Source organism: Passer domesticus, chromosome 5, assembly GCF_036417665.1.
Source record: "Passer domesticus isolate bPasDom1 chromosome 5, bPasDom1.hap1, whole genome shotgun sequence".
NCBI classification, from domain to species: Eukaryota; Metazoa; Chordata; class Aves; order Passeriformes; family Passeridae; genus Passer; species Passer domesticus.
In genome coordinates this window covers 8,300,192-8,327,962 of record NC_087478.1, presented here as the reverse complement: position 1 = coordinate 8,327,962, position 27,771 = coordinate 8,300,192, and the positions used below count along the sequence as shown (strand labels likewise).

The 27,771-nt window shown below is 33.8% G+C and overlaps 1 protein-coding gene across 10 annotated transcripts in view; it reads right to left on the bottom strand.

The window, feature by feature from the left end:
* PCLO (piccolo presynaptic cytomatrix protein) overlaps positions 1–27,771 on the bottom strand; it is a 322,004-nt gene that overhangs the window by 174,497 nt on the left and 119,736 nt on the right. For all 10 annotated transcript variants that reach the window (XM_064421874.1, XM_064421873.1, XM_064421865.1 and 7 more), the window contains exon 4: positions 4,930–6,150. In XM_064421874.1, the coding sequence (XP_064277944.1) occupies positions 4,930–6,150 (1,221 nt within the window). The remainder of the gene's footprint in view (positions 1–4,929; positions 6,151–27,771) is intronic.

Sequence of the window (27,771 nt, the reverse complement as noted above, 5' to 3'; positions counted from 1 at the left end):
GTTAGAGATCTCAATAGTAGAAGTAGGTTGTATTTACTAGTATTGCTAATCTAAGTCAGTGATTTTTGAAGTAGAGAAAACAATTTATTTAAAGGTTTAATTTATGAACTTCATTGGTAACCTGATTATTTGAAAAGTAGTTAAAATACTGTGGAATAAATATACTAGAAAAAATATCATGAATGTTAATTATAATTTTAAATTACATTTACTCTCAAGTTGGTGTCAACTACAAGTATTTTCAAAGTTTATTAACACTAAAGTTACATTTAGGGTCAAAATATCAAAACCCAAATATTTTTTATAGTCAGTCATATTCCTTTTTATAAACAATCAGGTTTAGATTTAATTTACATTTATGTGTCCTTGCTTTTAGGCCTATCACTTTGAACAAAATCCTACATTCAAACACTAATATTTATATTAGTATTAAAGTATTTATATTATTATTACAGTGTATACTAATTAATATTTTATTAATTAATCATCATTCACAAGAGTGATTTATTAAATTGTTTGCAAAATCAGATAATACTTTGAAGATAAACTACTTTTGTAGTTTATATTATCAACGTTACCAACATTATAACCAATATTGCAAATTCAAATATCTGATTCACAACAAATTCCATTACAAATAAAAATCCAATGTGAAAACAAACATTTCTAAGGAATTCTTGAATTATAAGGCTGAGATTTATATATTAACCTGGAGGTACCTGCAGTACTTACAACAACTTTGAAAGGCATCACCATCATCACCATTTGAAGCCTACAGCTCTCAATATTCTGAAAAATCTAGCAGCCCTTAAGGACGGAATTATGTATGGTCTTTACAAAAAGTCAGCAACGAAGTAAAATTAAAAATTTCAGGTTTTGTATATAATATTTACATTTTTGTTCCCTTTATTAAAGAAGAAAACTCTTAAGGGAAATTTATTTTGCTATGTTTCAAAAATACACATATCATTAAAACCAGGTGATTTTTCCCTCTATAAATAGCACGCTCCTCACTAAAACTTCACCTATGTCATTTGATTGTTATTTTTTCATTTATGACCATTATGTTCACACTTATGAAGACGTATCCAACAAAACTCATTATGATCAATTTGGATTAGCTACTAATACTACTGAAGATGCAAACATTGCTCAAGCTCAGAAGGTTTCCCAGGAGCTGATGGACAGAATGCATCCATCTAGTGAAAGTGAACCTCTCAGATCCTGGTTCTCCAAGATGATGTGATACTGTTGGTTGCACAGAAGACAGAAGGCATCGACTGAAGAGTTAAGCACAGACAAAGGCAGAGAACAACTGGTCATGGAACAGCTTCAGCCATTCTCCTTGCAGCTGAGTCGAATATCTAATATTAGATATTATCACACTGTGACCAAACCAGAGGAGATGGCAGTTACCCACCCTGGTACTGAACCTCAGTAAATGATATAAATGACTGCTTTGAATCCCAGGAAACTGAATGTGAGAAAGTCTGCTATTGGTATAATAAGGAGAAGAAAATTATCTACAGTAACGACAAACTTAATTTCTCACTAGAAATAAAAAGAATGAGAAAAATCCAACTTTCTTTTAAAAAGAAAAATATTTTACCAAAATATGAACATATATTCTAATATTTTTTGTATCATTGCCTCCACCATGGTAGATGTAAAAATCATCCAGCGTATCATGTTTTGAGATCAATATGCTTGTAACTTACAATAAGCAATACTTACAATAAAAGCTTCTGAGCTTTTATTCCCTATTTTGTGTAGTCTGAGACTTAGGATATTGTCACTAGCTACATCTGTTCTTAAAGGATTTGCAAACATATTGTAAACATAAGATTTTTAGATGAATGATAAAATATGGCCAAAACAATGCTGAAAAGGATCACATATATATATATATATATATATTTATATATATATTCCACAACTCTTTGAGACTGAAAAAAATGCATTTAAATAAAAAATATTTTTTTTTCCTTGTCAGTTAGGAAGCACTTTGGTACTGGGCTGTACTGTTGAAGTACTGGGCTTTTCTGAATATTTCAATGGCATGTCCTCTGAGTTTGTCCACTGTATGTTTTTAATACTAGACAAATTTAGCTCTAATACAGTCATCGACGAGAGAAACTTCTTGAGAAATAAGGAAGAAGGAGATTTATAAAAGCTGCAGTTTGGAAAAGACTTTAAAAACAGCAAATGCAGCCTCTTTAACTAATGTTAAAAATTATCTAATTTCATCTGTATTTGTGCTATTCCAGTGGCATTTCTGTGATGCCAGGGTCAATTCATTATACCACTATTTTGTATAAGAACTTTTAGCTTTATAAATATTATTTGTTTGTACTCTTCCTCACTTTTACTATTCTTATTTGAAAATATAAAGCTTATGGTTCAAAAAACATCTGGATTGGTACTTGTGGACATGTTTTAGTGGTGAAGGTGGTAGTGCTGACCTAAGGGTTGGGCTTCATAATCTTAGAGGTCTTTTTCAACCTTAATGATTCTATCATTCTATGAAAAAGTTCTATCAGATACCAAACCAAACCAGAAATTTATTAAAAGAAAAATATGGCTAAAAGAAAAAAAAGGCTTTAAAAAATATATTTATAGGTAGCCAGATTATATTTTGTTGCAGAGGACAGAAGTTTTATATTGCAAAGGAACTCATAATTTTTAAAAGGTCAGTTTGTTTTTAGAAGAAATAAAGAAATCTACATTAAAAAAAAAGGTTTCACAAGGTGGAAAAGAAACATGGTTGACTAAACTCTATAATGCGCATTTCAATTTTATATTTTCAAACTGAAACATTTTATTTGTATCCAGAAAAATTGTTTACAGACAACTCCTATCCTCCTTTTTCTGTCTCTCTGGGTTGTATTTTGTGGCATGTGTTAGAATAATGGTGCCAATCAACAAAACGTTATTATTTACCCAGTTACTCAACTGAAGCACGTGATCATTTCTCAGTAATCAAAAGAAGGTTGTAATAAGGGTATATATATAATAAATACATTTCAAATGTATGCCAATTGAGAACATGATAATGGGCTCATACAGGTATGCTGAACTACCTCTGTGTAAATTTCTGAGTTACAAAGTGGCAATTAGCTACTGACAAACTGTATGTGTTAAACCTCCAAGATTTCTAGGCATCCTTGTTAGAACAGCTAACTGCTATTGCACGTGTCAATAATCAATATTACAAGATAGTTTCTCAGGGAAAGTCAGTTTCTGTAAAACATGAGCAGTCTATTCTTCAAAAACTTTTTGAAGATATTTCAAAATATCTGAAAAAAATGCTTTCCAAGACAAACCATTCTATATTTCCATGATTTCCCATGGATTATTCTACTATTTGTACTGTATCAGAACTTTAGCCTTTTCATGGCTTCAGGGACTTACTGCTGCCTATTTTTTTTAAAGTAAAAATAGGATAGCAAAAATTGCTTAGCTACTATTGGAAAGCTAGAAGAGTTAGTAACTACCATTTTCACAGAACTGAATATAAAATGACAGTAATTTGTCAAATGCAGAAAGATTTTCCCTTGTTCCTTTGCATCCCCAGTTAAAAATACACCTAGCTGAAATCCTCCATAGGATTGTACCCTGAAATACACATAAATTATATTCTTCAATGTGTACATGTTGCCTTTTACCTAGTGAAATGGAAGCAATGTGTGATATCTAAATTTATCACATGCTCTCTTGGGAGGAGCTGTGTCTGGCAATGTTTGATGAACAGCACACACAACACTGATGTACTTCAATAAAGAAAAATTAAAAATAAATCAGAGTTAATTTTACTAAGTACAAGCTAGGTGAGCAACCTTCTTTATTTTTAATGCTGAACAGTTTGAAATAGGATATTCCCAGATCTCCTTTTTGTTTGGTCCAAAAGGTAGGATTTCTGGCTATGTTACTCTAAGCGTAATTTGGGGATTCCCTCAATAATATCATACACCATAACTCTTGATATGATCAAGAGCAGTAAACATAACATGTGATAGGGGGTTTATTTCAGACAGGAGACTTGGTTTATAAAAATAGTATTTTCCAAAACAAAATTTCTGAATTAGAATATCTTTCTGTCCAGATATCTTAATTACCACCAGGAAATACATAAAACAAAATCAACCAAATCCTTGACCTTTTTGACTGGGACTATTTGAAAACATAATTCTGGCAAAGGTTAAACACTTTCACTAAGTATACTCCTACTCTCATAATATGCTACTTTCATAACATGATAATCAGCACCTAATTTGCAGTGCTGATGCAAAACTCCCTAATTTTTTGTTTCTTAACAAATTGTGCATGCCATTCTCTTCAGCTCAAACATAGACCTCTGGTACATGCTATCATAAACTCACCCTTTTCTCTGATTTGAGAGCCCACAAGAGCCCTACCTGAATGTACTTGTCTACATGACATAAACCAAGTAAATAGTAAAAAGATGTAAATATTGCATGCTTTCATGTACCATGTTCAGGCATCCCAAAGTATTCCTGAAATTTATACTATATTTTGTTATTACAAAGCACTGTACACCTTACTCTCTCCTATTATTCCCTTTTGGGATTGAGAATATGAAAACATTCCAACTTCAACAATTAACCTTTGAGGTCTGAGAGTCAAGAGATCAAAGTAAATAAATCTGAAATACTGGAAAGATTATTAAACAGGAGTTTTGCTTTAGTTTCAAATGCTTAACTGCTGGAGACTTAACATCAGGCAAGTAATCTTGAAATGTGCATGTAGAGCATAGGACTAACTGGTGAAACTTTCACTAAATGGGAGTCATTGCTTTTATCATTTAGAATAATTTTGTAAAGAGAATAACAGTAAAAAAGGAAGGAGAGGGTCTGTAAGGATCAGATTCTAAGATGGAGAAAGGAAAGTGGGAGGGAGAAAAACACTTACTATTTTTTCTCGCACTGCCTCCACATGGTCGGTTCCTGGCAAAGATGCTGTTTGAACAGGAATTTCTGCTTCCTGAGCTTTTTCAGCTTTCAAAACCACTTGTGAAATCCCGGTTGTCAAGTCCTCTTTCTTAACATCTTCTTGCTCCTTAGCCTGCAGTCCCTTATAAGGTGCTTCAACTTCTGCTTTCTCTTCAGCAACATGCTCTTTAATCTCAGCTGTAATTTCTTCCTTTTTGTCTTCTGGATGTGGTGTGCTCTCTTCTGGGAGCACAATTTCTTTATCTTCTTCCAATGTGCTTAGGGGTATCTTTTGGTCTGCAGTTGCTGTTGCAGGGATTTTATCTGCTGAAGGTGTCTTTGACAATTTCCCTCGCTGAAGTTTTATTTCTTCTTTTTGACCTTCCTCTTGGATTTTATCCACCGATGAAGTTTTCTTAATTTTTTCATGTTGAAGTTTTATATCTTTCTGAGTTCCATGTTGGATTTTATCAACTGAAGCTGCCTTTGGCAATTTTACCTCCTGAAGTTTTGTATCTTCCCTCTGAGCTGCAAGTTGGATTTTGTCAGCTGACAGTGCCTTTGCCATTTTCATCTGTTGGAGTTTTGGGTCTTCTTTCTGAATTCCCTGTAAAATTTTGTCAGCTGAGGGTACCTTTGCCAATTTTGCCTCTTGGAGTTTTATGTCTTCCTTCTGAACTCTGTGCAAAATTTTATCAGCTGAGGATGTTTTTGCCAGCTTTGCTTCTTGAAGTTTTTCATCCTCCTTCTGAACTTCCTGTAAAACTCTGTCATAGGAGGCTGTCTTTGTCAATTTTGTTTGCTGAATCCTTGGGTCCTCCTTCTGAGAAGCATGCTGGATTTTATCAGCTGAGGGTGCCTTGACAAGTTTTCCCTGTTTAGGTTTTGCATCTTCCTTTTGAATTCCTTGCTGGATTTTATCAGCTGACAATGTTTTTTCCAATCTCCCCTGCTGAAGTTTTGGAACTTCCTTCTGAACGCCTGGCTCTTCTTTTGGCTTTGCTGCTGCTGGAGTGGGTGGTGTGGAAGTCTTCTGAGGGGAATGTGAGACAGCAGGCACAGGCCGTTTTTGAGGAGGAGCAGCTGGTTTGGATGTTGGTTGTGAAGGGCCTGGTTTCAGAAGTGGCACCTTGCCCATATCTCCAAGTTGTCCTGACATTGCCCTTTGGGTCTGGCAGTTTAAGCACAGCCATTCCTGTACCTGTGACACAACAAACATATGAAGTTACTTATTTGAAAAAAGTAACAATAAAATCATACAGTGTTTTCAGCTGATACAGTTGAATTCTTTCCATCTGAATGCTATGCATACTGGTAAGTTATTTCTTTTCCCTCCTGCTCTTGCAGGAAGCTCCACAGCACCATTCCAGAAATGGAGCATATCAGGTTCCAGAAAGTCAAGATGAACAAATATAAAAAGACACTGTGAAAACAGCAACAACGTTTTTTCAAAGTATTGATGACCGATATGTAAGCAAAGTTTGCTTACATATTTCTAACATATATTTCTTCCTAAAGCCACTATAATCTATCAAGAGGTCCCTATAATTTTGCCAGCCTAAGAAAAAAGGAACCAACTGCCACTCATGGCTGTGTTTCTCTTAGGAAATCCTCTCTTGAGGTTTTGTATAGGTATCTGTATAAATTCATTATGGCTGTAACTCAACAGGAAGATCACCTCTCTGCTCACTTTACTGCAAAATCCCTGCTGCACACTGGCTCCTTTTACTCTTCTTCCCAAAAAATCAGAAAAAGGACAAGTGCTTCTATCTGTGCAGAAGATCTCCTTGCCAGTTGCCTAGCTACTACATGAGAGGAGTAATCACACTGTTTCCAGTGGGATTTAGTTTATAGTTCCTTTAAAATAGCAAAAGAAAATTTTAAGCACAGAATGGCACTGAAAGGAAAGAAAAGGAAGACAAAATCAGTCTCTTCTGGATACTGGAATAGCTAATGAAGGTTTACTTCAGTAGTGCAATATGAGCTTCACTGGTGGGTAAGTGGTGTATAATGTGCAATAAAATCTACATTTAAAAACAGCTGATCAGCAATTTTTGTATGTGATATATAAATTACAAGAAACACAGATGATATGACAAAAATCTTAAGTAAGAACAGCTCAAATGGTCTAGTTTTATGGAAATGAAACTAAGGAGAGGCTATTTAAAGTTTTGTTTCAGGCACAAGCAAAGCAAAAATATACACATTATCATTCAGATCATCAAAAAATTGTCTTGTGTATTTATTATTCTACTTTTATAGAAATGACCAAACTAGTGAGTGTCCTAGTAATTGACACAAAAAATATTTAATAATACTACCCAATAATATTGTCCCAATAAAGGAAGTTTATCAGCTGAATCAGCTGTCTCCCCTAACACTTACTATATCCTTTGCAAATGCAAACTGAATGTGGCTCTGTATCAGACTATTAATTATAAGTTAATTAATTAAAATTTTCCTTTTTTAATGAATGTGCAAAATATTACTAAATTTTCTTGCAAATAGTTCTTTTAGATGGGATTATCTGTAATTCTTAGCTCAGTTTCCTCTCTTTTCCTAGAAAACAGTATTGGAAGCCATACATATGTTGTGTACTGTCTTTTATAAATTGAAAATAGAAGCAATGCTCCAGGAAACAAATCTGCCCCATAGAAAATCATCATGTTATTATTAGAAGTCTGCTGTGGACTTAGAAGTCTGAAATGGACTAAACGTACTAAATAACACGGCATAAAAAGACTACGGATAAAAAGATCCATTTTCACAGTAGCTTTGATTGTTTTCTCATAAATTTTGTGAAGATCAATATAAAAAAGTTGGCAAAATAATTATCATCACTTTTTTTTTTAAATTTATTGGAGGGCTGAAAACATTTTAAACCCACAAAAAGGGGGTAGATTTTTCTTTATCCATTCAGCCTGGAAAATGCTAATTTCCCAATGTAAGCAGAAAAAATGCCATTATTATTTGTGCTCCTATACCTTCAGTCAGCAACCAGCATGAGAATAAGACAGTACTTAAATGCATTAAGCTTCTCAGAATCTAGCCTTAGCCATCTTTAATTACATAAAAACATAATGAAGTGGCTTCTGCCATGAAATAATCCACAGTTCAAAACATTACTGCTATGTAGATATTCTTTATGAACATGTTAATTTATACTTTAAATTCATATGTTCTTCTTGCAGTACCATTTGTTTGGCCTATTTTATCTTTATTTCTTTATACCCAGTTTCTAGGGTCTGTATGTTTGTTTCTTTTCTATCTATCTACATTTGGGGTACATCTACACTTGGCTCTCCTTATATCTCTGCTGTTAACACAGATTCCATCTTGCACATCTCAGCTGCTACCTGCTCACTGTTCATACACATGCTCCTTCTCAGATTCATCATCACTTCCCTTTCCCTCTTGTAAATCCTTCACAGACTCAGTTCTCTGGATACCTATAAGAACTTCAGCAACAGTATTAAGTTTAGTTACCCAGTCACTGTTTCCACTGCTTGCCGTCTCTATTTAGTGTCTTTTCCCTGGAGTAAATATGTGCAACTCAAGGACTGTGCTTTGTGCTGAGCATATGGTAGAATTCTTAAAACGGAAAATAATGGAAATTAACATGCAAAAAGGAATTTGATGATTAGCATATTGGCAAAATGCATTAAATTTTACCAAAAGATGGAACTCTCAGACTTGCCTCTCTGCCATGATGATGAATGTAATAGTAGGGAAATAACCTGGAATTGTCCAGATATCCAGTGATTTAATGAACCTTGCCATTGTCCTCTTGGATTTTTCTATATCTGCATCTACTTACCACTTTATTTTTCAGGATTGCTGTATAAGCATTGCACATACTACTCCCAAAGCTATGTGTTTCACATAATAGTTTTTTATTACCATGTGGATATTTGGTCACAAGAGAATATACAAAAATCATCTTATAGCACCAGGCCTCTAGCTCCTGATTCTCTGTCAGAACGGTTCTCTGTAAAATCAAGTTTTGTACCATGAAGTCATATGCCTCAGTCTTAGACTTGTCTTTCCCTCAGTTAACCTCATGCCCTGAATGCAAGCTTTTCCCTAAGGCTATCTCTTCAGTTAGCCTGTCAACTTAAATTTATTAGGACTTGGGAAATGGACATCATCTTCTTTTAGCAGTCTTCACTAGATAAATCTTAGTTCTTTACAGAATTCTTCACACCCTTTGGTCCCTCAATTGGCTGCAGACATTATGATTGGCACTACAAGTGCTTTAATACCCTGAATCCACGGCTCTCTCCTCGTTTCAGCAACCCTTACAACCCAATATTGCTGGGCAGAACAAAATAGCTCTGTCACAATTTTCTCCTCACACAGTTTTGTAATAAACAAATGTCATTATGAAAAGGGCATATGTCTAACATGCATTGTGAATGTCTGTTTTTCAGTCATCAAGCAAGAGCTCTGCGCTGCTTGCTACAGAATGGTCCTTTCTGCAAATAAAAGGAGTGAAGGAACTCTTGTAAGGTTCAGCTCAGAGTTTCAGGTGTCTGATTCAAGGACAGCTGGGAGTCCTCAGCTCAGTTTTATTGAGAAAAAGGCTGCTGAGATTGTATTTTAGAGAAAGCCAGGTGATATTAAAAAAAAAAAAAAAAAAAGAATAAAATCACATAGTGTCACAGGGAAAACAATTCAGGAAGAAATATACTGACATGAAGAGTCACAAAGCCAAAAGGAAAATACAGAGAAGCGGATGTTAACAACCCAGCAAGTGCAAAGGTTGGCTGGTGTGTTCCAAGGAGGTGGAGAAATTGCTGCTTGCTGACCTGACTGGTGACTGTTTATCAGCAGACACCATCCAAAGGCCTCACTGAGGTGATGAATATGTTAATATTAACAGCTCTTCATTGGTATCTGTCTGCTATGTGTATTCATCCACAAATTGCTCTGTACCCAAGTCTGTGCATCCTCCTTGCTGTGTTGCTCTGCCTGTGGTAGACCCTGGCTGAATAAAATGCAGAGAGGGGAGGTCACATTTCCATCTAGAATGGGAATTCTGTCCTCAGCATTTCTTTGGGATGTGTGATCTACAAATTCAAGTCCCACACAAACTGAGGACTTAGATCTCCTACCTCTAGAAAAAATATTAAAATTGCTGGATCTACATATAAAAAAGTTACCGCCTATGCCACATAGACTGATAGTGAAACATAAATATTCAGGGCATGACCACAAAGACTGTAGATCTGGCAGAAGAAAAAAAATACAAAAATAAAATACCAAAATCTCACATCTTCTCTGTCCAAACAGTGTTAGGCAGACAGGAGGTAACTGTCTAAATGAAGCCAGTTTGGCAGAGACAGGGTCCACAGTGAAACCTCTATGGCATCCAGAATTAGAAAAAATGCAGAGAGGTTTTTACAGATATTTTTTACAGATATAGTGTCTCATTTTCCTTAATTTACACATAAATTTTGTCTAAAATGTCACTTAGGAACTTAAACTTATTTTTGGATTCCACCCCAAGTGGAAAAATGATGTGCAAACAAATGCTTAGTCAGATGGTTGATTTTTGGGAAAAAAGGTTAGAAAAATGTGGCTAATTTAAGCTAGGGAAATGAATCTCAGAAATATGACTTATATGGGAGGAAAGCTATATTGGCTGCAAACCAAATGGATATTAATGGTCCATGGACAAATTTAGCTTTAAAATTAGAACACCTTCCTTGACAGTAGTGATTTGAGTTTGGAGTCTGATACAATAGGAGTGTGGTACAGAGAAACACAGTTTATTTCAATATATGATGTGATTGCAAACAAAACCACTCAATGATTAATGAAATCCTACCAGTTTTAAAAACTGCATTTCTGTAATAGTAATCAGGAGCACAATGCATTATATCATTAGCAATAAATTGATTCACAGAATTTAGTTGACCTAAAGCATCAAGGTGTCTTTTAGCCACCAAAGAGAGATCACAGAAACCCCCAAAAACTGGTTCAGATGAATTTAAAGCATCACCTTAAAAAACAAAACTGTAGAAATCCCTGCAGAATACAGAATTTTGTTAACAGGAGGAGGAAGGGATTACCTTTTCAGTTTAAGCACATGTTTTTTTTTATTTGCTAAAGTTTCAACCAAGATGAAATTGTTTTCTGAACAATGCAAAAGAAAATACCATATTTTATCTTTTTCTCAAATAAAGAGTTTCAGTACGTGTTTGAGGAAGACTAAGTTATCTCAGCCTGTCATTATTGTAATTGATATGTTTAATTATAAGCTGTCACAGCTATGAAATAAAATAAGTTATTTTCAATTATCTCTTTTTCTCCACACCAAGTGATAAAGTTGTAAATACTGCAGCAGATTACCAGAAAAGTACAGAGTGTTTCTCCCACATGTCAGGAATTACCTGCTCCTTAATTTAATAGGGTTGGGACTGCTGAATATTTCACTCAGTTATGTACAGATGAAATACAGAGTATGACAGCAAAAAGATGACCCACTTCTTGAAGTGATGACAATTCTGAAAAGTGTATATCCTTACCTTACTTTAAGATACATCTCAGCACCTTCAGAAAAAGCTTGAGTTTTATGTTTTTTCAGCAACTGCTCTGCTGTATGGGAATTTTTATCTTAGCAATTAAATTTAATAGATAATGGGATTTTTATGTGTATAGTGTCTGTGTATACTTTAATTTCCCTTAGTTATTTTGCTTAGTTAGAGGCTTAGAATTATGCTGTCAATGCACAAAAATGTATCCCTAGTGTATATATATACCATTACAGATGCAAACGAACCAAAACGGTGGAAAAATAACTTTTCTTATTGAGGAGGAGCTAGCACCACTGTATTTGTTTTTCCTCTGCATCTAACTGCACTGTAATATGTTTATTGTTTATTTCATGCATCATTATAACAAGATCACTAAAAGCCCTTCTTTGTATTGGCAGGTTTAGCTCTAGGGGTGCTGTTGCCCAAAACAAAGGCATGATTCCTCCTCCTCAGTCTTACACAGAGAAATTCCCATTGAACACTTTACTGCTCCTGGTGACCACTTCTGATGCCATGGCAAAAATAACTCCAGTGAAGGAAAAAACAATAAAGTGCATATGGGCATCATTCAAAGGCCAATCTTTTGTTTATAAAATATTTAAGATATTTTTGAACATTGACTTCTACAATGAAGTACACAAGAAAATCAGCTTTTTCTCCTTACATGGCAATGACTATACAATTGTCTTATTAAGCAGTCTTCTAATCTACAAAGTCCATCTCAGAGGTATTTCTGTATTATTTTTGGTTTCTCATTTAACTCACAAAAGACAGAGATAGAGAGTTTATTGGCAGGATAAAAAGACAATATTTACATTCATAAACATATTTCAATGTATGTCTGACAACCAGAATCAGATAAAAATTGTTGCAGTGACATTCTCTTTCACTGGTTCTTTTAAGGAAATTCCCAGTTAGATGACTAAAATGATTTCTGGTTGCTTGCCTACGTGACAAATGACCACACTGTTATGCATTAATGAATAGCAGCATGTGACCTCTATTAATGCTATTCTTAACTTGCTTTAATAGAATGGTAGTTCCTACAGATTTCTGTAGATTCTACAGACAAAGAAATTCAAGGTTGTGTTAGTGTCTGAAGTAATAATTTTATGGTAAAAATATAGTTTTATTAAATAATTATTTTATAAACCAGTTTAGGCAGAGCCTTTAAAATGTTAGGCTATTGTAATCCTTCTTGGCTATATGTAGATGTTGAGAAGCCTCACTATGCTGCTTTGTACCCTTTATTACAACAGTCTCAAAGAATAACTCTTTTCTGGGCCTCCTAGCAGCTGAATCACAATTTCCCACAAACTGGTCAGCAGAATACGTGAGTATTCCCATCTCACCATCGCTATTATTTGTTCAGAACTGACAAAATGTCTAGTGTCACAGATGGCACCAGAACAATAAACAACACCATCCCCTGAAGAGTTTGTGGTCTATTCAATTCTGTGTTCAATGCTGACCTTTTACAGACAGTCTAGAGAAAATTGCTTTTGTTCAAAAACCAGATCTTAGCTATGGAACTAGGTTCCATAGCAAAAAGGAGAACTCTTATTTTTATTACATGTCACAATATGTATTTAGCTATAAACTACAAATACAATCTTTCTACGTGAACCTAAATGGATCATATATATAAAGACCTTAACCACTCTTTGTAAGTACTTTTTATTTTGGTCATCTCTAATAGAAATACAGAGACAACTGATATACATCATTGCTCTTAAAAGCCATTTTGCATTTTGTTTGCTCTTGCAAATCAGATAATCCTAAAACTAACAATTGCAGTTCACCCCAAAAATATGCTTTGAAAAACCAAAAATCTTTGCTAAGACAGATTGAAATGTGTGTTTTTTGTTCCCATTTTACCTAATAATACATTGTTTTTTTTAATGGAGAAGAATCTGTATGCTTCAAGTGAAATGCTATAAACTGAGAGGAAAATAATTAAAAAAAGCTGATTTTAAATTTTTTAAAAAGTCCTAGCTCCATCCAGTTCCATCTAACCTAAATTGTAAATACTTAACTGAGAACCTAAATTTATGACCCTGGCTACTCAGATTCACTCAGCAGGCTATGGGATCTTCTTTCCAGATATGAACAGTGTTGGTGGTCTGACTGTTATATCTAGTCCTGATTAGGGAGAGAGCCTGCAGCAAACTGTGCTCCACACAGACCTCATTTCAAGGATGAATACAAGATTTGCTCAGAGCCTACACTAAAGTCCAAAGATAAACCTTAAAATAGTAGCCTGAAGAAAAGACCTAAATCTGTAATCAGATACTTAAATAAATGGTCCGATATTCAAAATCTCTAAATACCTGAAGACAGTTCCATTGATTCATATCTGCCTTTCAGTTCATCTCTTCTGTTTGAGTCTTTTAATCAGAATGACTGTGAACATATCTGTTTTATGAATTATTTTTATTTTACATGGCTTTATAATTTCAGTTTATTAGCAGTGATATACATATAGTGTTTGCTTTCAGTGTCATGTGAAAGATACCTGAATCCTTCAGGTGCCTGAAAAATGAGGGGGACAGGGAAAGAAACAATCAGACAAAAAAATGGGGGATAATTCATAGTCAAGGCAACATTCTATTCTCAATGAAGTGAACACAGGTTCAGCAGAAAGGGAAGGTTGGTCCCTTACCTGGCTTTGGAAAATTGTATTAATTATTAGTTACAGATACAGGAAGAAGTTTGCAGGTAACCATTTTCTGATATGCTGGCAGCTGCCACGGCAGTAAAGATATAAAAGAAATAAACAAAGGAAATAGATGTGACACCTGTGCAGAATGACCATGGCTTTGTGTGATATGGTACATGCTGAGAAGCACACAGGCCTTCCAGCAGCTTCTGGAGCTCCTCCCAATGGATGTTTCTCCTAAACACCTAAAATGAGGAGGTGAAAACCATACTCTGACCTCCCTGCAATGGGCAGTGTGCAGCAATGGCAGAGCACCACAGCACAGAAATAGCCACAGCCTGGTTTTGCAACACAGGAGCAGAATAACACTTTATCAGCAGGTGTGACCATTTTTACTGATAAGAGGCAAATTCCCAAGCCTTGAGGCAACATAGTGCAAAGTCTGGGGAAAGGCAAGGGGAAAGATGAGGTGCAGGTGCAAAAGAGAAAAAACAAGCTTTTGGTATCTTGGCTTCATCCTCCTTTGAGGTTGCTGCTGATCAGCTGTCAGGGAGACTGCAGTGAAACTTTTTAAGTGACAATAATCTTTTCTGTATGACAATAATCTTTTCTGTATGTCCCACTCATTGTTTTGACCTTGCACTTTCCTGCCTACAGTTTTGCCTTTGTGCCACTACACAATAGAAAATATTGGAAAGGATGTCTTAAAAAGGAATATGCCATTTAGTCAGCAGGAAAATCCGTCAAAAATTGTAACTTGAAAAAGGTGAGCATGCTATGTTCTCCCATCATTTGGAAAATATGTACAAGAAGAATTAAAAATTAAATACTTTTTTTGGGAAACTTCAAGCCAATATTCATTAAAAATTCTTCTCAGTATTTTGTACAGAAACATGAGTGCAATCTGTTTAAAAGTATAACATACTGACATGCTAGAGTATGACCTAAAGCAGATGTTTTACTGGTGTTTAATTTGCAAATAAATCCTATATACTCCAGAAATCACACATAAGAAGCTCGAGTTTACTTTCAAGAGACACCATAAAATTATGCAAAGAAAATACCAAATAATCTAAACCCATGTAAATCTGCCCAAAACAAAAGTACTGCTAGCTCTCAATATATATACTAAATATAAAATAAAAATGCAGTCCTCAGTGCATTGACGAAAAGGAAAAAAACCCCAAAAAACCAAAAAATACCAGCAACAAAAATAAACCAAACCAATACAAAAAAACCTGTGAAATCTGGGGCTTTTTTTTCTGTTTCATTAGTGTCAGTGAATGTGTCATAGCTCCTTGGAAGTAAGGGCAAGGCCCCAAAATATTAAACTATAGTAGGAGTACTCCATTTCCCAATGGACTTGCAATGCAAATAATAGGCACATTATGCTTGAAAATTATTTGTTTTATCCTTCTAAAAATAATTTTTCTCATGTCTCAAAATACAAACAATACTACAAAGTGGGAAAAAAAGCCCTATACAGACAGTGAAAAATGAAGTGCCTCCAAAATTACCTCTTTGCATTCCTTAGCTGCACTTTTATTTCTTTTTGCTATTTTAAGAAGGAAAAAGAATCCTCTCAAATCAACCAGTCACCTCAGGTCTAATGCTAATTACACAATTACTTATATAGTTTAGCTGATTCAGAATTTCTCCTTGATGAGAAGACAGAGGATCCCTCCATACATCTTCAAAAATATTTCAGGGAAAGGGCAAATCCATAATTGTTCACTCCTATATGCATGAATGATACATAGACACACATCCACACACATACAGAGGTATGCAGCACACAGGAAATCAAACAAACTTATATACATAGAGTTTTATGTCCAGAAGGGGCCAATATTCTAAACAGATTTGATACTTTAATGTCAAAATCCTTCTAGTTTCACAAAGAGTTTTCCATTCTCAACGTTTCAGCATTTCTTAGAAAGATAACCAAATTTATGGGGGAACTTCTCTAGCTTCAAAGATTATTGTTCCAATAATTTCTCTATCCATTGAATTTTTTACATATTGGCTCTTAGATTACATAAAAATACAAAAACAAAAGCTAGAGAAGATATGAATTTTAATTACACTTATGTTTTAGAGAATCATATTAAAACATTAAAAATATAATCTCTAAAAGAAATAATGCAAGACCAAGATGCATGTGATACAAGCCCAGCACTTTCCCACACCGTGTAGATGAACTGTAAATGGCAGTTCTACTCAGTCCCTTTTGGCAAAAAGTATCACAGTTTGTCATGAAAATAGCTTGTGGTTTAAACTACATAACACTCTACTATAATAATGCTAAAAAAATAATAAATATGGCACTAGTGTGAAATAACACATTATTTGAAATTTTTGTATTCTTCTTATTAATATTATTATTATTATACATAATGTATTTATACTTAATAGTTTTGTACCTTATGTCAGGTTTGACAAACCTTATTCTTGTGGTTACTATTTGTATCATTTTTATAATGACAGCAGAAACTGTACAGAAGCTTAACTTTTATCTTGAAAGCATGGCCTGTCTTGAACCATGTTTTAAAAGGATATTTGATGCTCAAGTGTCCTTAGTAAAGCTTTGAGATAAATAGAAAATTGTTGAAGAGTTTTAGAAATGTGTTAAAACAGTTTTAATATAAAGAGTTACTGAGTTCTAAAGTTAACTGCTGTTTTTACACTGTCATTTCCAAAGCACACAGTTCTCTTCCTTTACTTCTAAACCCAAAAAATCTGTCACAAAAACAAACAAAAATTTTAATTCTCCAAACCTTGGACTGAATTCTATATTTTCATCCCTTACTAAAAATCTCAAAATGGCAAAAAATAACCCTTAACATAAATAATAAATAAACAAATAAGAGCAATATTCATCTGAAGTTTTATGTTTTCAAATGTGTGGCTGTTATTCAAAATAGACTGATTTTATTTTCTCATTAAAAGTCAATTTTCAAGTCTTAATTAATTTTGAAGCATTTGCACAATCCTTGAAACACCCTTTTAAAGAACCTGTTTATATCATAAATAAGATGATCTAATCCTCAGTCTTCCAGGATAAGTGATACTAATGTCAGCTTCTAATTAATTTAATTGTATGTTCTCTTATAAGTCAAGAACAAACATCTGGAGATAAAAATGACAGAGAAGTCAATAGCTCTCTGTGGTTTGATGAAAAGTAAAAAAACCCAAAAAACACAAAATGAAAAAAACTCCCAAAAAAACCACCCCAAACCCCAAAATGTTCTGCTTATCTGTGTTTTCTGGGCTATGAAAACCCTCAAATGGCCAAAAGGGTCCTGATGATTAAAGTGATATAAGGGTGTCACCCAGGCAGCACCTCTTTTCTGTGTGATAATCCTCAGCAAAAATGTTACAACCACTTTTATTGTTCTTTTCTTCCTCTTCAGAGACAGACCCACAGCTTTCTGCTACTAACAAGCTCTCCCCTCACCTCAGGATACTCCTATAAGGAATGGTCTTAAACCAATGAAATAGCATTTTACAAAAATAAAAAAACGTTCCCAAAACAAAACAGTGGGATGGAATTTGTTAGTAATCTCTAAATCTCCTTATTTTTCTAAAATTGCCACAATTTCCACCAAAAAACCCCCAAAAGAATTAAGAAAACCAAACCAACAAACTAACCGTCCAAACCCACCCAAGCCAACAAAAAAAAACCCCAAACCAAAACAAAGCAAAAAACTACAAAAACCTTTTTTGTAAAACTGTTCAAAATAATTTTTTACTTCTTGGTTTTCTGGCATCTGAAAAATTTAGCTACTTCACTGTGATTTTACCTAATAATTTATAAAACCAGGATATAATTTGGGGTATTTTTCTTCTAAAGTAATCTATCTTTAGAACAGAAACTTACTCCGAGTTTTATTAAACTATATAGCTTAAATTAGGAATTTGCATTTACATTCTACTTTTTAATCATATGTATCATGTAAGCCCATTAAAAAAAAACAAAAACCACTACACCAAACTTTTAGTAAAATATGCATCTGCCTGAGTAAAAACAAACAAAAAAAACCCCAAAAAACAATTGTACTATAATTTGATAGAAATTTTAAATAACCTCAGAAAGCAAGAGGCTTTGTCAAAATCGGTTCTGGAGAGCTGCAGATCCAAAATAATGAAGAGTGTATTACAGAGATCATAAGTGCAGATGTATGTCCCAGAGAATTCAAATTGCATCCTAAAACACATCAGAAATTATCGTATCTGTATTATAGTCCATGTAATCAATTCCCAAGCTTTTGACACCAGAATAATATGCAGTCTGCTTGTAAAATGAACCATTTATGGAGCTCTTTTAAAAAAAAAATCTCAAGGCAATGGAGTGGAAAGTTCACATCTGTCTTCAAGGGCAGATCTGGAAGCAGTTTCCAGTATGCAAAGCGATTTTTTTTTGTACATCAAAGTAGTTAAAATTATGTCCTGCAATCATCTGCATTTAATAAAAAACCCAGTACTTCAGAAATAATCTTTTTTCTTTAAAGATGGAACTTGGATGCAATCATTTTAATTATTCTGCAAAAACAACTAAGCAGACATTTTTTTTCAAAAAAAATCTTGAGTTTTTACTGCTATGTTTTCAGATATGATGTAGTATAAATTTAAAATTGGGTAAAAGACATTTAATTGCAACCAAAAAAAAAAAAAAAAGTGCAAATACTAATTTAGCTGACTGTTCATTCCATAGTGAGATTTGGGAAGTGAAATCATGGCCAAAATGCCTACCTAGATTAATAAAACTTGCCATCTTAAGGGATCTTATTGTTGCTTGAACATTTACCTCTGTAACCCATCTGACAAATTAATTTTAATTTGCTTCATTCATTTATTAAGATTTTGCTTCAATCTCCCTGATTATGCTTCATTGGCACTTAGAAAAAACATTGCCCTTCAATGCTTCATTAGCTAATTCTCCATCACAGTTAAAAATGTGCATTATAACTATGATGTATTATAGTAAGTGTGCAGCTCACTCAGATAGTACCAGCTCTTTTTAATTCTCTCTTCCTAATAGAGTATTTGTCCAATAAATTCTTCATGGGACATTGCATCTTAGAGAACTAATTTGTAGATGGTGCATAATATTGCCAAAACATTCCTTAGAAATGACTTACAGAAAGAGCATTGCTGTCAATAATCATTAATTAATTTAATTGACAATGTTGATCATGGAAGTAGGAAAACAAAGCCTTATCTGCAGCAAAATTGAGTATTTTATGACAAAAGTGTATCTAGGAAATTGTAGAATAAACTGTGCTGAACACATGAAGACAGAGAAGAAATAAGCCTGGTTTTGTCTGGTTTTACGTAAAAGAATTAAATCAACAAACCACATGAACTAATTTAAAAAGCAGATACACAAAAGTAGGAAATGGTTTAAAAGTTTCACAAAAAGTCAATAATTACAAAATTTGTAGAAAACAGACTAACAGACTGTATAATAGTGCAGGCCTGAAGGCCAAATGCTCACAAACAGGCATCACAAAAAGGAAACCCAGCTGCTGGAGGAAAAAGCACAGCAAAACCCAGAGGACTTGGAGGGCTACAAGTTTACAAAACACACATTTTACTCTCATTCCATCAATAATGATCCTTCTCAGAAAAAAACAATTGTTTAAAAAAGAGAAAATGAGTGCTGCTCTATTTATCATGGTTTGGTAACCACTTTGTGTTACATAACAGCAGTAATATGGTAAAAACACACTTAAATAAAAATCCTTCTCTGTAGGACTGGCTAATCTGCCTTTAGAGCTTCCTCTCTAAAACCTGATGAACTCTCAAGGAAACTGTATGTTTGCTAGTTTGATTTGAAAACGTGTCGTTGGTCCATTGTAAAAGGATTCTGTCTGCAAAAGCAGGGCTTGAACAAATATCACAGAATCATGGGAGCCCAAATATAATTTTAAGAGCTTATTTTTAATATGAATCTGTTTTAAACAATATGTCAGAAAGTGAAACCTTTTTGTTAAAAGGACTATCCAGAACATGTATGCTTTATAGAGTCTTTTGTGCCACCAATTAGGAAATTAACTTACCAAGTTTCCAGAATTGCTGGAGATCAGAAAATATGTCATACCCAGTCTTAATAAAAAACTATAAATAGATAAAATACATAATTGAAGTTCTCGAAATTATTAAAAGTCATGTTAAACGTAATGCATTTCAGACTCAAGCTACTTTTCTTAAATCCCACTCAATAATGTGAATGCAGTTTATATTTGCTGCCCCAAACCACCCACAACCCTTCTCAAGCTGACACTGATTCTATGTGGTTTCAACTCTCCATGCTTACCTGGAAAGTGTCAGAATCTTTTTTTTTTTTTTTTTTTTTTTTTTTTAACAATGATGAAAGGCATAAAATATTTCTAAAATATCTTGTGGAAAAACTGCATTACCACATTACATCTTTATAATCTGCACATATTTTTAATGAGCCACTTAGAAACAGCTAAGGGAACAAAAAACCTCTGTGGAATGAGAAGACTAAAAGAACCTGGAAAATGCCATTTGAGGGCAACAGAAAGATCACACTTTAGGAAGTTCAGAGAAGTGATACCTATTTCCTGCTACTTTCTGTTTCATTACAGCTTGATGATTTTCACCAAAAAAATAATTGTTTGTGATATTTTTTGCTCTCATTACAATCTATGCGACAAGAGGGCATTATGTATTTGACATTTTCTATCCCTTTTACAATAATTTTTACAGGAATAAATGGTATTGGCATTCATGGCTGACAGTTTATCACTGAGCACAGATCCACTAGAAAGGTAAGCACTATCTGATTTTAATCTCACTTTTACCTGGTGAGATTTACAAATGTCCTCTGTAAAACTGAAACCTTTGTCAATCTATGCAAATGTCATGTCAGATATAAGTAAACATGAGACTAATCTGCAGAGTTCAGATGAAAAAAAAACCCCAGCAAATCTGGTGCCACAACAGGTGAGGTGCAAATATTTATATTTAAATATTGTAAAATATGTTTAAATATTCATATATTGTCTTCAGTTTTTCTATCTGATCCAGGCTGTTTATTATAAGAACAGTTTCTAGAGACTTGTGTTATCTTTTCTAAAATATTATTCCTTTATCAGACTCCACCATTCTTCTTTCTGTCTTACACAGATGATGACAAGCTGCATTTAGAGAGTTTGCTTGTTTCTGGATGTCAGAGTCCTGCTCAGACTTTAATTCACAATGCTCATAAGAAAAAAAAAAAACATTACAGCATTCTGTGGAATAGTCAAAGTGTATGTGGAGAATTTATGATTTATTTTAGACAGTTTAGGGAACCAGACACAAGCCCAGCAAATGATCTTCAGTTTAGGGTCTGTATTTTCTTTTGCTCCCTGCTCACATTAATTTTGAGGAAATTAAATTTTATATTTGTAGAAAATAAAATGTCCTAAAAGTTTGATGATAAATGTTATAATCTCCTGCTTTCTATGGTATTCCAGAAAAATGGCAGAAAAAATATATAGATCATTTCTCGTCTATGAATAGGCCTTTTAAAAATTCTACATAGGGACCATGTGGCCATTATAAATATCAAGATTATAGAAAGAATTTTCACAAACTCCAGTTAGCTTTCTAAAAGTGTTGGCATAAAATTATTATTTCACCCCCATAAAAGATTTCTGGATGATAAACACTTTCTAGTCTTGATGTAATAAAAAGCATTTGTTGACTTATGCAACACACATCTAAAAGAGATGCAGAGTGGTGACTGTTGAAGCATTCAAAACCTTTTGATGTGCTTCAATGCACATCAGTAATTGCCATTGGGGAAAAAAAGCCAATAAATCCCAACAGGTAACTTGAAATTATGAGTTACCAATAAAACACGTCTGAAGTGTTAAAGATGCATTGTGATTTAAGGGAGGTCTGTTAAAGTTGATCCTAAACAGCTGACTTAAAATTAAGGTATAAAATGTTTTTAAGGTAATCAAATATTTCCTGTGTAGAACCTGTGGAAAAAAAAAAAAAAAAGAGTATTTGAACTGCAGAAGGAATAACTACTCCTTGAATATAGCAGACTTTAACTGAAGTTAATCATATCAGTTCAGCCCACAGTAGCTAAAAAGAATATTTTACATGCTTTTTGGGGGGATATGTATTTTTGTTTACCTGCAAATTTAAAGTTTCTAAGTGTGTAATCTAGTAGTATTCATCACCCAACCTTGACAGAAAAATGAAACATTCTAATTTAATACCTGGACTCACCATAATCTTAATTGGAACCAACTCAATTTTATAAAAAAGTTAATTTGGCAGATCACACTTTAGTACTTAACAAAAAAAAAAAAAAGATGGAAAAAATAATTTTTTAGTGAAAGAAAAGCACTTTTTTAGAAAGTGCTACAAGGACAACTTTTGAAGGCTGCTCAGCCTCTCTTCTGGAAAATACAAAAAAGAACAAAGAAACCCAGAACTGTAAATCTATCTCCCCCTCTTCAAGTGTACAAACACCATCTGACATAAAAGAGAATGTATGTCAGTGGGACATTAATCTTGACTTGAAATACCTGACAATATACCTGAGCTAGGTACAGCTATCTTTACAGGATATGAAAGAAGCATGCTTTATACAAACACATCACTGCCTTATTTATCTGTCTCAAAAATTAATGCTACAGGCCTAAAACATTTTAAGAGAGTTAATTACATGTTAAGTCTGAACCCTGCTTAGCCATTTCAGCATTTCCTCTCAAGGTACAGGTTGGGCTGTTTTGGGCCATCAGTCTCCCTAATGGGCCCCACGGCCACATCTTAAAACAAATGGGTCAAAGTTTGTTCTCTAAAGCTGAGTTCAAGTGGCACAGCAGAGCTCGTGTCTGTAAGTCTTTGCTAGCCCTTTCCCCTAAAAGCAATTTAGCCCAAACCAGAATGACTCCGTCCAGACTGGCTGTGGTACTATTTGGCAAGTTATTATGCAAATTATGACCATCAACTGACCTGTATTATTACAAGTTGTTGTGTGCTGAAAACATTCCAGGACACATGCTGATCAACAGTACAAGCAGTTTCAGTCTATAACTTGTTCCACAAGTGATTAGTTTACTAATAGTTTATTTTGCTTATGGTCTCATTGTGTTGGACAAGAATATAATTTCAATACAGCAGTAACACTTTTTTTTGTACTATTCTAGTAAATATTTTAATGTATTCAGGAGAAATCTGTTTTAAAAGAGACTAAAGGGAATTGTTATATCTGATCAGCTTAAGCCTTGTAGCTGAAAATAAAAACAGATATTTCCTTCACAACTAAGGATAGAGTTTAATTCTGAATGAACACTATGAATGAATTCACTCATATTTAATTTTATACAAATTAATGATAACCTCTAAAATAGCATAGCATAGATTATTTGCATTACAGATAAGCTCTTAAAAGAGTGTAGTTTGGTCATTACTACAATTTGCAGATTGGTACTTAATTGTAAATTCTTATACTTCCATGTTGTTCAGTCCTGTTTAATTCTTCAATTTACTCTTCTAACAACATTTTGCAATTAATTGCAATTTAATGTCCATGACAGCTTTTCCATTATTTTCTGACTCCATTTTCATGCAAGAGCTGTAAGTGAGAATTTTTATTAAGTTCATTATTTTAAATACCTATACTGAAAAGGATCAGAATATTGCAATTGGCTCTTACTATAATAACCACTATTTGAAATCAGATTTTGTGGACTTAATCTGTCTCTAGCGTATGAAAGTTTAAACCACATTCAGGAATGTAAGAACATTATGAGAGAAGTACCAAATGTAAAAAACAAACCATGTTGCTTAGTTGCTTAGTTTAGCTCTCTAATAAATGATAGTATGGAAGAAATTCTAGACTTAACTTGCATAATTAGAGTTTATATTAGAAATTCCGCTGTTCGGGAAAAAAACCCCAAAACAAACCATATCGATCAGCCAGTCTGCCCCTCCCCTCTATCCAAAAAACAAACAAACACCCCAAAACCAAAAATAAAAATCCCAAAAAAGCCCACAACCAAGACCAACCCACAATGAAGAAAAAAAATATTATAACCATGGATGCCTCCCTGAATAAACATACAAGATGTGGAGACAGTCTTCAATAAAATGTACATATAATTTGGAAACTGTTGATTATAAACAGTGAAAAATCCAATAAAACAGTGATTAAACAGTTGACAGTGTCAATTACTGTACATGAGAACCTAAAAACAGGGGGATAATGTGGAGGTGAACAAGTAAATCAACAGTTTCTGAACTTCCTATTACAGATATTATTTTTAATTTATTTTTCCATTTTCTATTCATTTGTTTTACTATCTTAAATTATCTTGAAAAATTAAGGTAAATAATATTTTAGAATCTCCTTTGCAGAAGTATTCACATATTATTGCAAGTCCATGAGCCTTCAACCCCAGAACATATCTGTATCATAGGCCTTTATTTTCATTTTTATTCATTCTTCTAGGATAGCAACCTTCTTGACAACATGCTGTTTTGTGAGGTTAGCCATGGCTATTGAAATGAAGTTCACTGAGAAGTTCAGAGGCCACTGAAGTTCAGAGAGTCAAACGTATTTTTTTAACAGAATTAATTCTGACTGAAGGTAGAATTCAAATCAGCTTTACAAATATACCCAGACACACAGGCATCAACTTGTATTTTATGTGGCTTTACAAAAGTTATAACTATGGTCATAAGTCATACTTTAAAAATAAGTAAAAAAACTACAATATAAATGGCCAAGAATTTACTATTCTACCTTATTGTGTTCCCTTGTAGGGTATACATTTTAGAGTATGTCACTGCTTTTTCTAAATAGAACAATAAATGCTGAAAACATTTGAATATTTACCTTTGTTAATCTGTCTGCAAACAACAGTGTGAATGTACAATTCCCATTATAAATCAGAGGCAAACTAGTATATCCTTATAGCACAAAACCTGCAGAATCCAGTAACACTCACAGCATTCATAATCTAAGGTGTATCAGGATGAATAGAAAGTGTGATTAAGCATCTTTGAAAACAGTTTGCAGTGTGCATGGTGTCTTACTGAGAGAGTACAATGAGGTTTTTACGTCTGACATGACACAAAATGCAATTTCCCAGTAATTCATAGGAAGAGAACACTTAGCTTCAACAGGAAACACTCCAAAGATATAACTGGATTCTAGAGAGAGATGAAGGTTTAGCATCTCCTTTGTTATTGTTCAGACAAGTTAAGGTTTTGGGTTTTTTTACCCCTATAGAAAGTGATTGTCCAGGAGCAGGATTTCACTGTTTTAGCCATCTGCTGATATGCTTTTAATGAAGCCTGACAGACTCATTCACACATATTTCTTATTGTTGAAACAGGGTCAGAGGAAATCACTTCAGACTGCAGAAATTTCTTGTTCACTTCTACAAGAGGTAAATTAAATCTAAGGTTTCTTTGAGGTACACCAGGACTGGAATCACTGCTCTGTTCATGGAGATGCACAGGGCTTGAGCCACTCTGTGACATACCCATGTGAATAATTTTAGTGTTATACCATAAAATGTTTACTCAATGACATGAATAGTATTCTAAATGGGTAAAAAAAGGAATATGATAAATATGTCTCTAGTTCCTATGGTCTGAAAGACAAACAGTCGGCAACACATTTTTAATAAAAAACTCTGTCACCACTTGCTATAAATGATCAATAAATGACTACATATTAATGCAGTCTTAGATATCAAAGAGCTACAAAGATTTTTGAATATAAATAGACACTTTAATTTTTACAATGTTAATTATATAGGAAAATTATATTAATTTTTAAAAATTAAATTAATCTACCCCAGACTTTGTGGAAATTTGAAGAACAAGCCTTCTCTTGAATCATGTAGAGATTAAATATGAAATTGTCTCTTCTAAAGCATTCCAGAATATATAACCTGGGAATATTTTGTAAAAATCTAGAGATTAAGGTAGTAAAGGTTTCCTGCCCAGTTTCAAATGAATCTTTCTCCAATGTTTTTGTCATGTGTAAAGTTTGAAATCTTTTTTTTCCCATGAAGAAATTTTTATAATTACTGCCCAACTGTAATCTTACTTTCTTGTTTAGCCAGCATTCGGAAAATGTTAACTCACTTCCACTCTAGAGAATTTATTTGATGTTTATTTAAGCTTTTAATTTAATTCAGCAACATTTCCCTTAAAGTCTTCACAGTCTCTCTCTCACTGACATGCAGAGAAAGAAGGAAGAAGAAAACAGTGAGAGGAAAAGATAAGTGCACTAAGAAGTTCCATTTCCAGAAGGGTGTTATGAAAGGCACTGATTAATCTTATGTGTCTGAAGTGACAGCCAATGTGCAAAGAAATGATTATTTAACACTGATAGAAACTGTCAACCAACAGGACACTTAAGGAATATTTTTGTGGTGCTCAGGGATTAACTGACAAACTACTGCATAGGAATGGGAAATGTCTATGTTCATGTAAAGAAATAGGGGGTTTTTTGTGTTGAAACTGTTTTGCGTGATTCTTTTTGGGGAAAATACTTAGAAATAAATAACGATAATGTACTTTCTTCATATTGCCAGGATTAGAAAAACCCACATATGTAGAAGTGCAAGACACCACCTTCTACTGAGAAATCTTTTCACTTAAAAATATTCATTAAGACTCCAAAACACAAGAAATTAGCTGGAAGACATGAGCCAGTATCTACAGAAGACTTGTGCCTTCTGTATTGAAAACAAGCAAGAAAATAATGATACTCTAACATGCTTGAAATGGTATCAGGTACTTATATTTAGTCATGTCAATCCTAGTCTAGTGTTCTGAGTTCACGTTTTCAAGAGCTCACATTAAAGTGCATTCTTAGTAGTACCTCTCTAGGATACCCAATTCCCTCTCTAGGCTCCATCAGGTGGTGTGACTGCATCTTCACTTATTGTAATAGGAGGATGGATACCTTTTGTAGGCAACTAAATTTAGAGATAGTAATCTTTATCTGAATCCCACCCAGTCTCAGTGAGCACCAGGAACAGAATGGGAAAACTCAGAGTTTGATCCAAAATCCTTGCCATTTCTTTATTGAACTTTGTATTAAAAATGTATATTACTACAGTAGAAGCTGTGACTTCAAATTATTTTTAAGATTTTAAATGAAAATCTTAATAATGCTGAGTTAAAAGGTTCAAATATAATTCAAAATAACAACAAACAAACCCCAGCAATGATCTGACAAACAATGGTGGGAAATAAGTGAATAGAAAATAAGTTCTAAAATGCAATCTCACGGGCCTTAATATTTTTTGGTGCGAAAAGTAGTTACATTTCTGCTTCAACTTCTGTTTATGAAGCAGTAGTGAAAAACTTGTTAGAAACATCCCAAGTTATAGAAGAAAACTCCTATAAATATTTATATGCAAGGATTCACACACATCAGTGAACACAATCATGATATGGCGCTTAATGAAGAAGCTCTCATTAGATAAGCTCATGTAACTAACAGCATGTGCACTTGCAGCCCACTGCAGTACAAATTAAAACAGAATAGTTCCTTGTGATTACACTACTTCTACCAATGTTTAGTTAAATGCATTTTAAAACAAAGTAAGGATATGCTGAGAATATT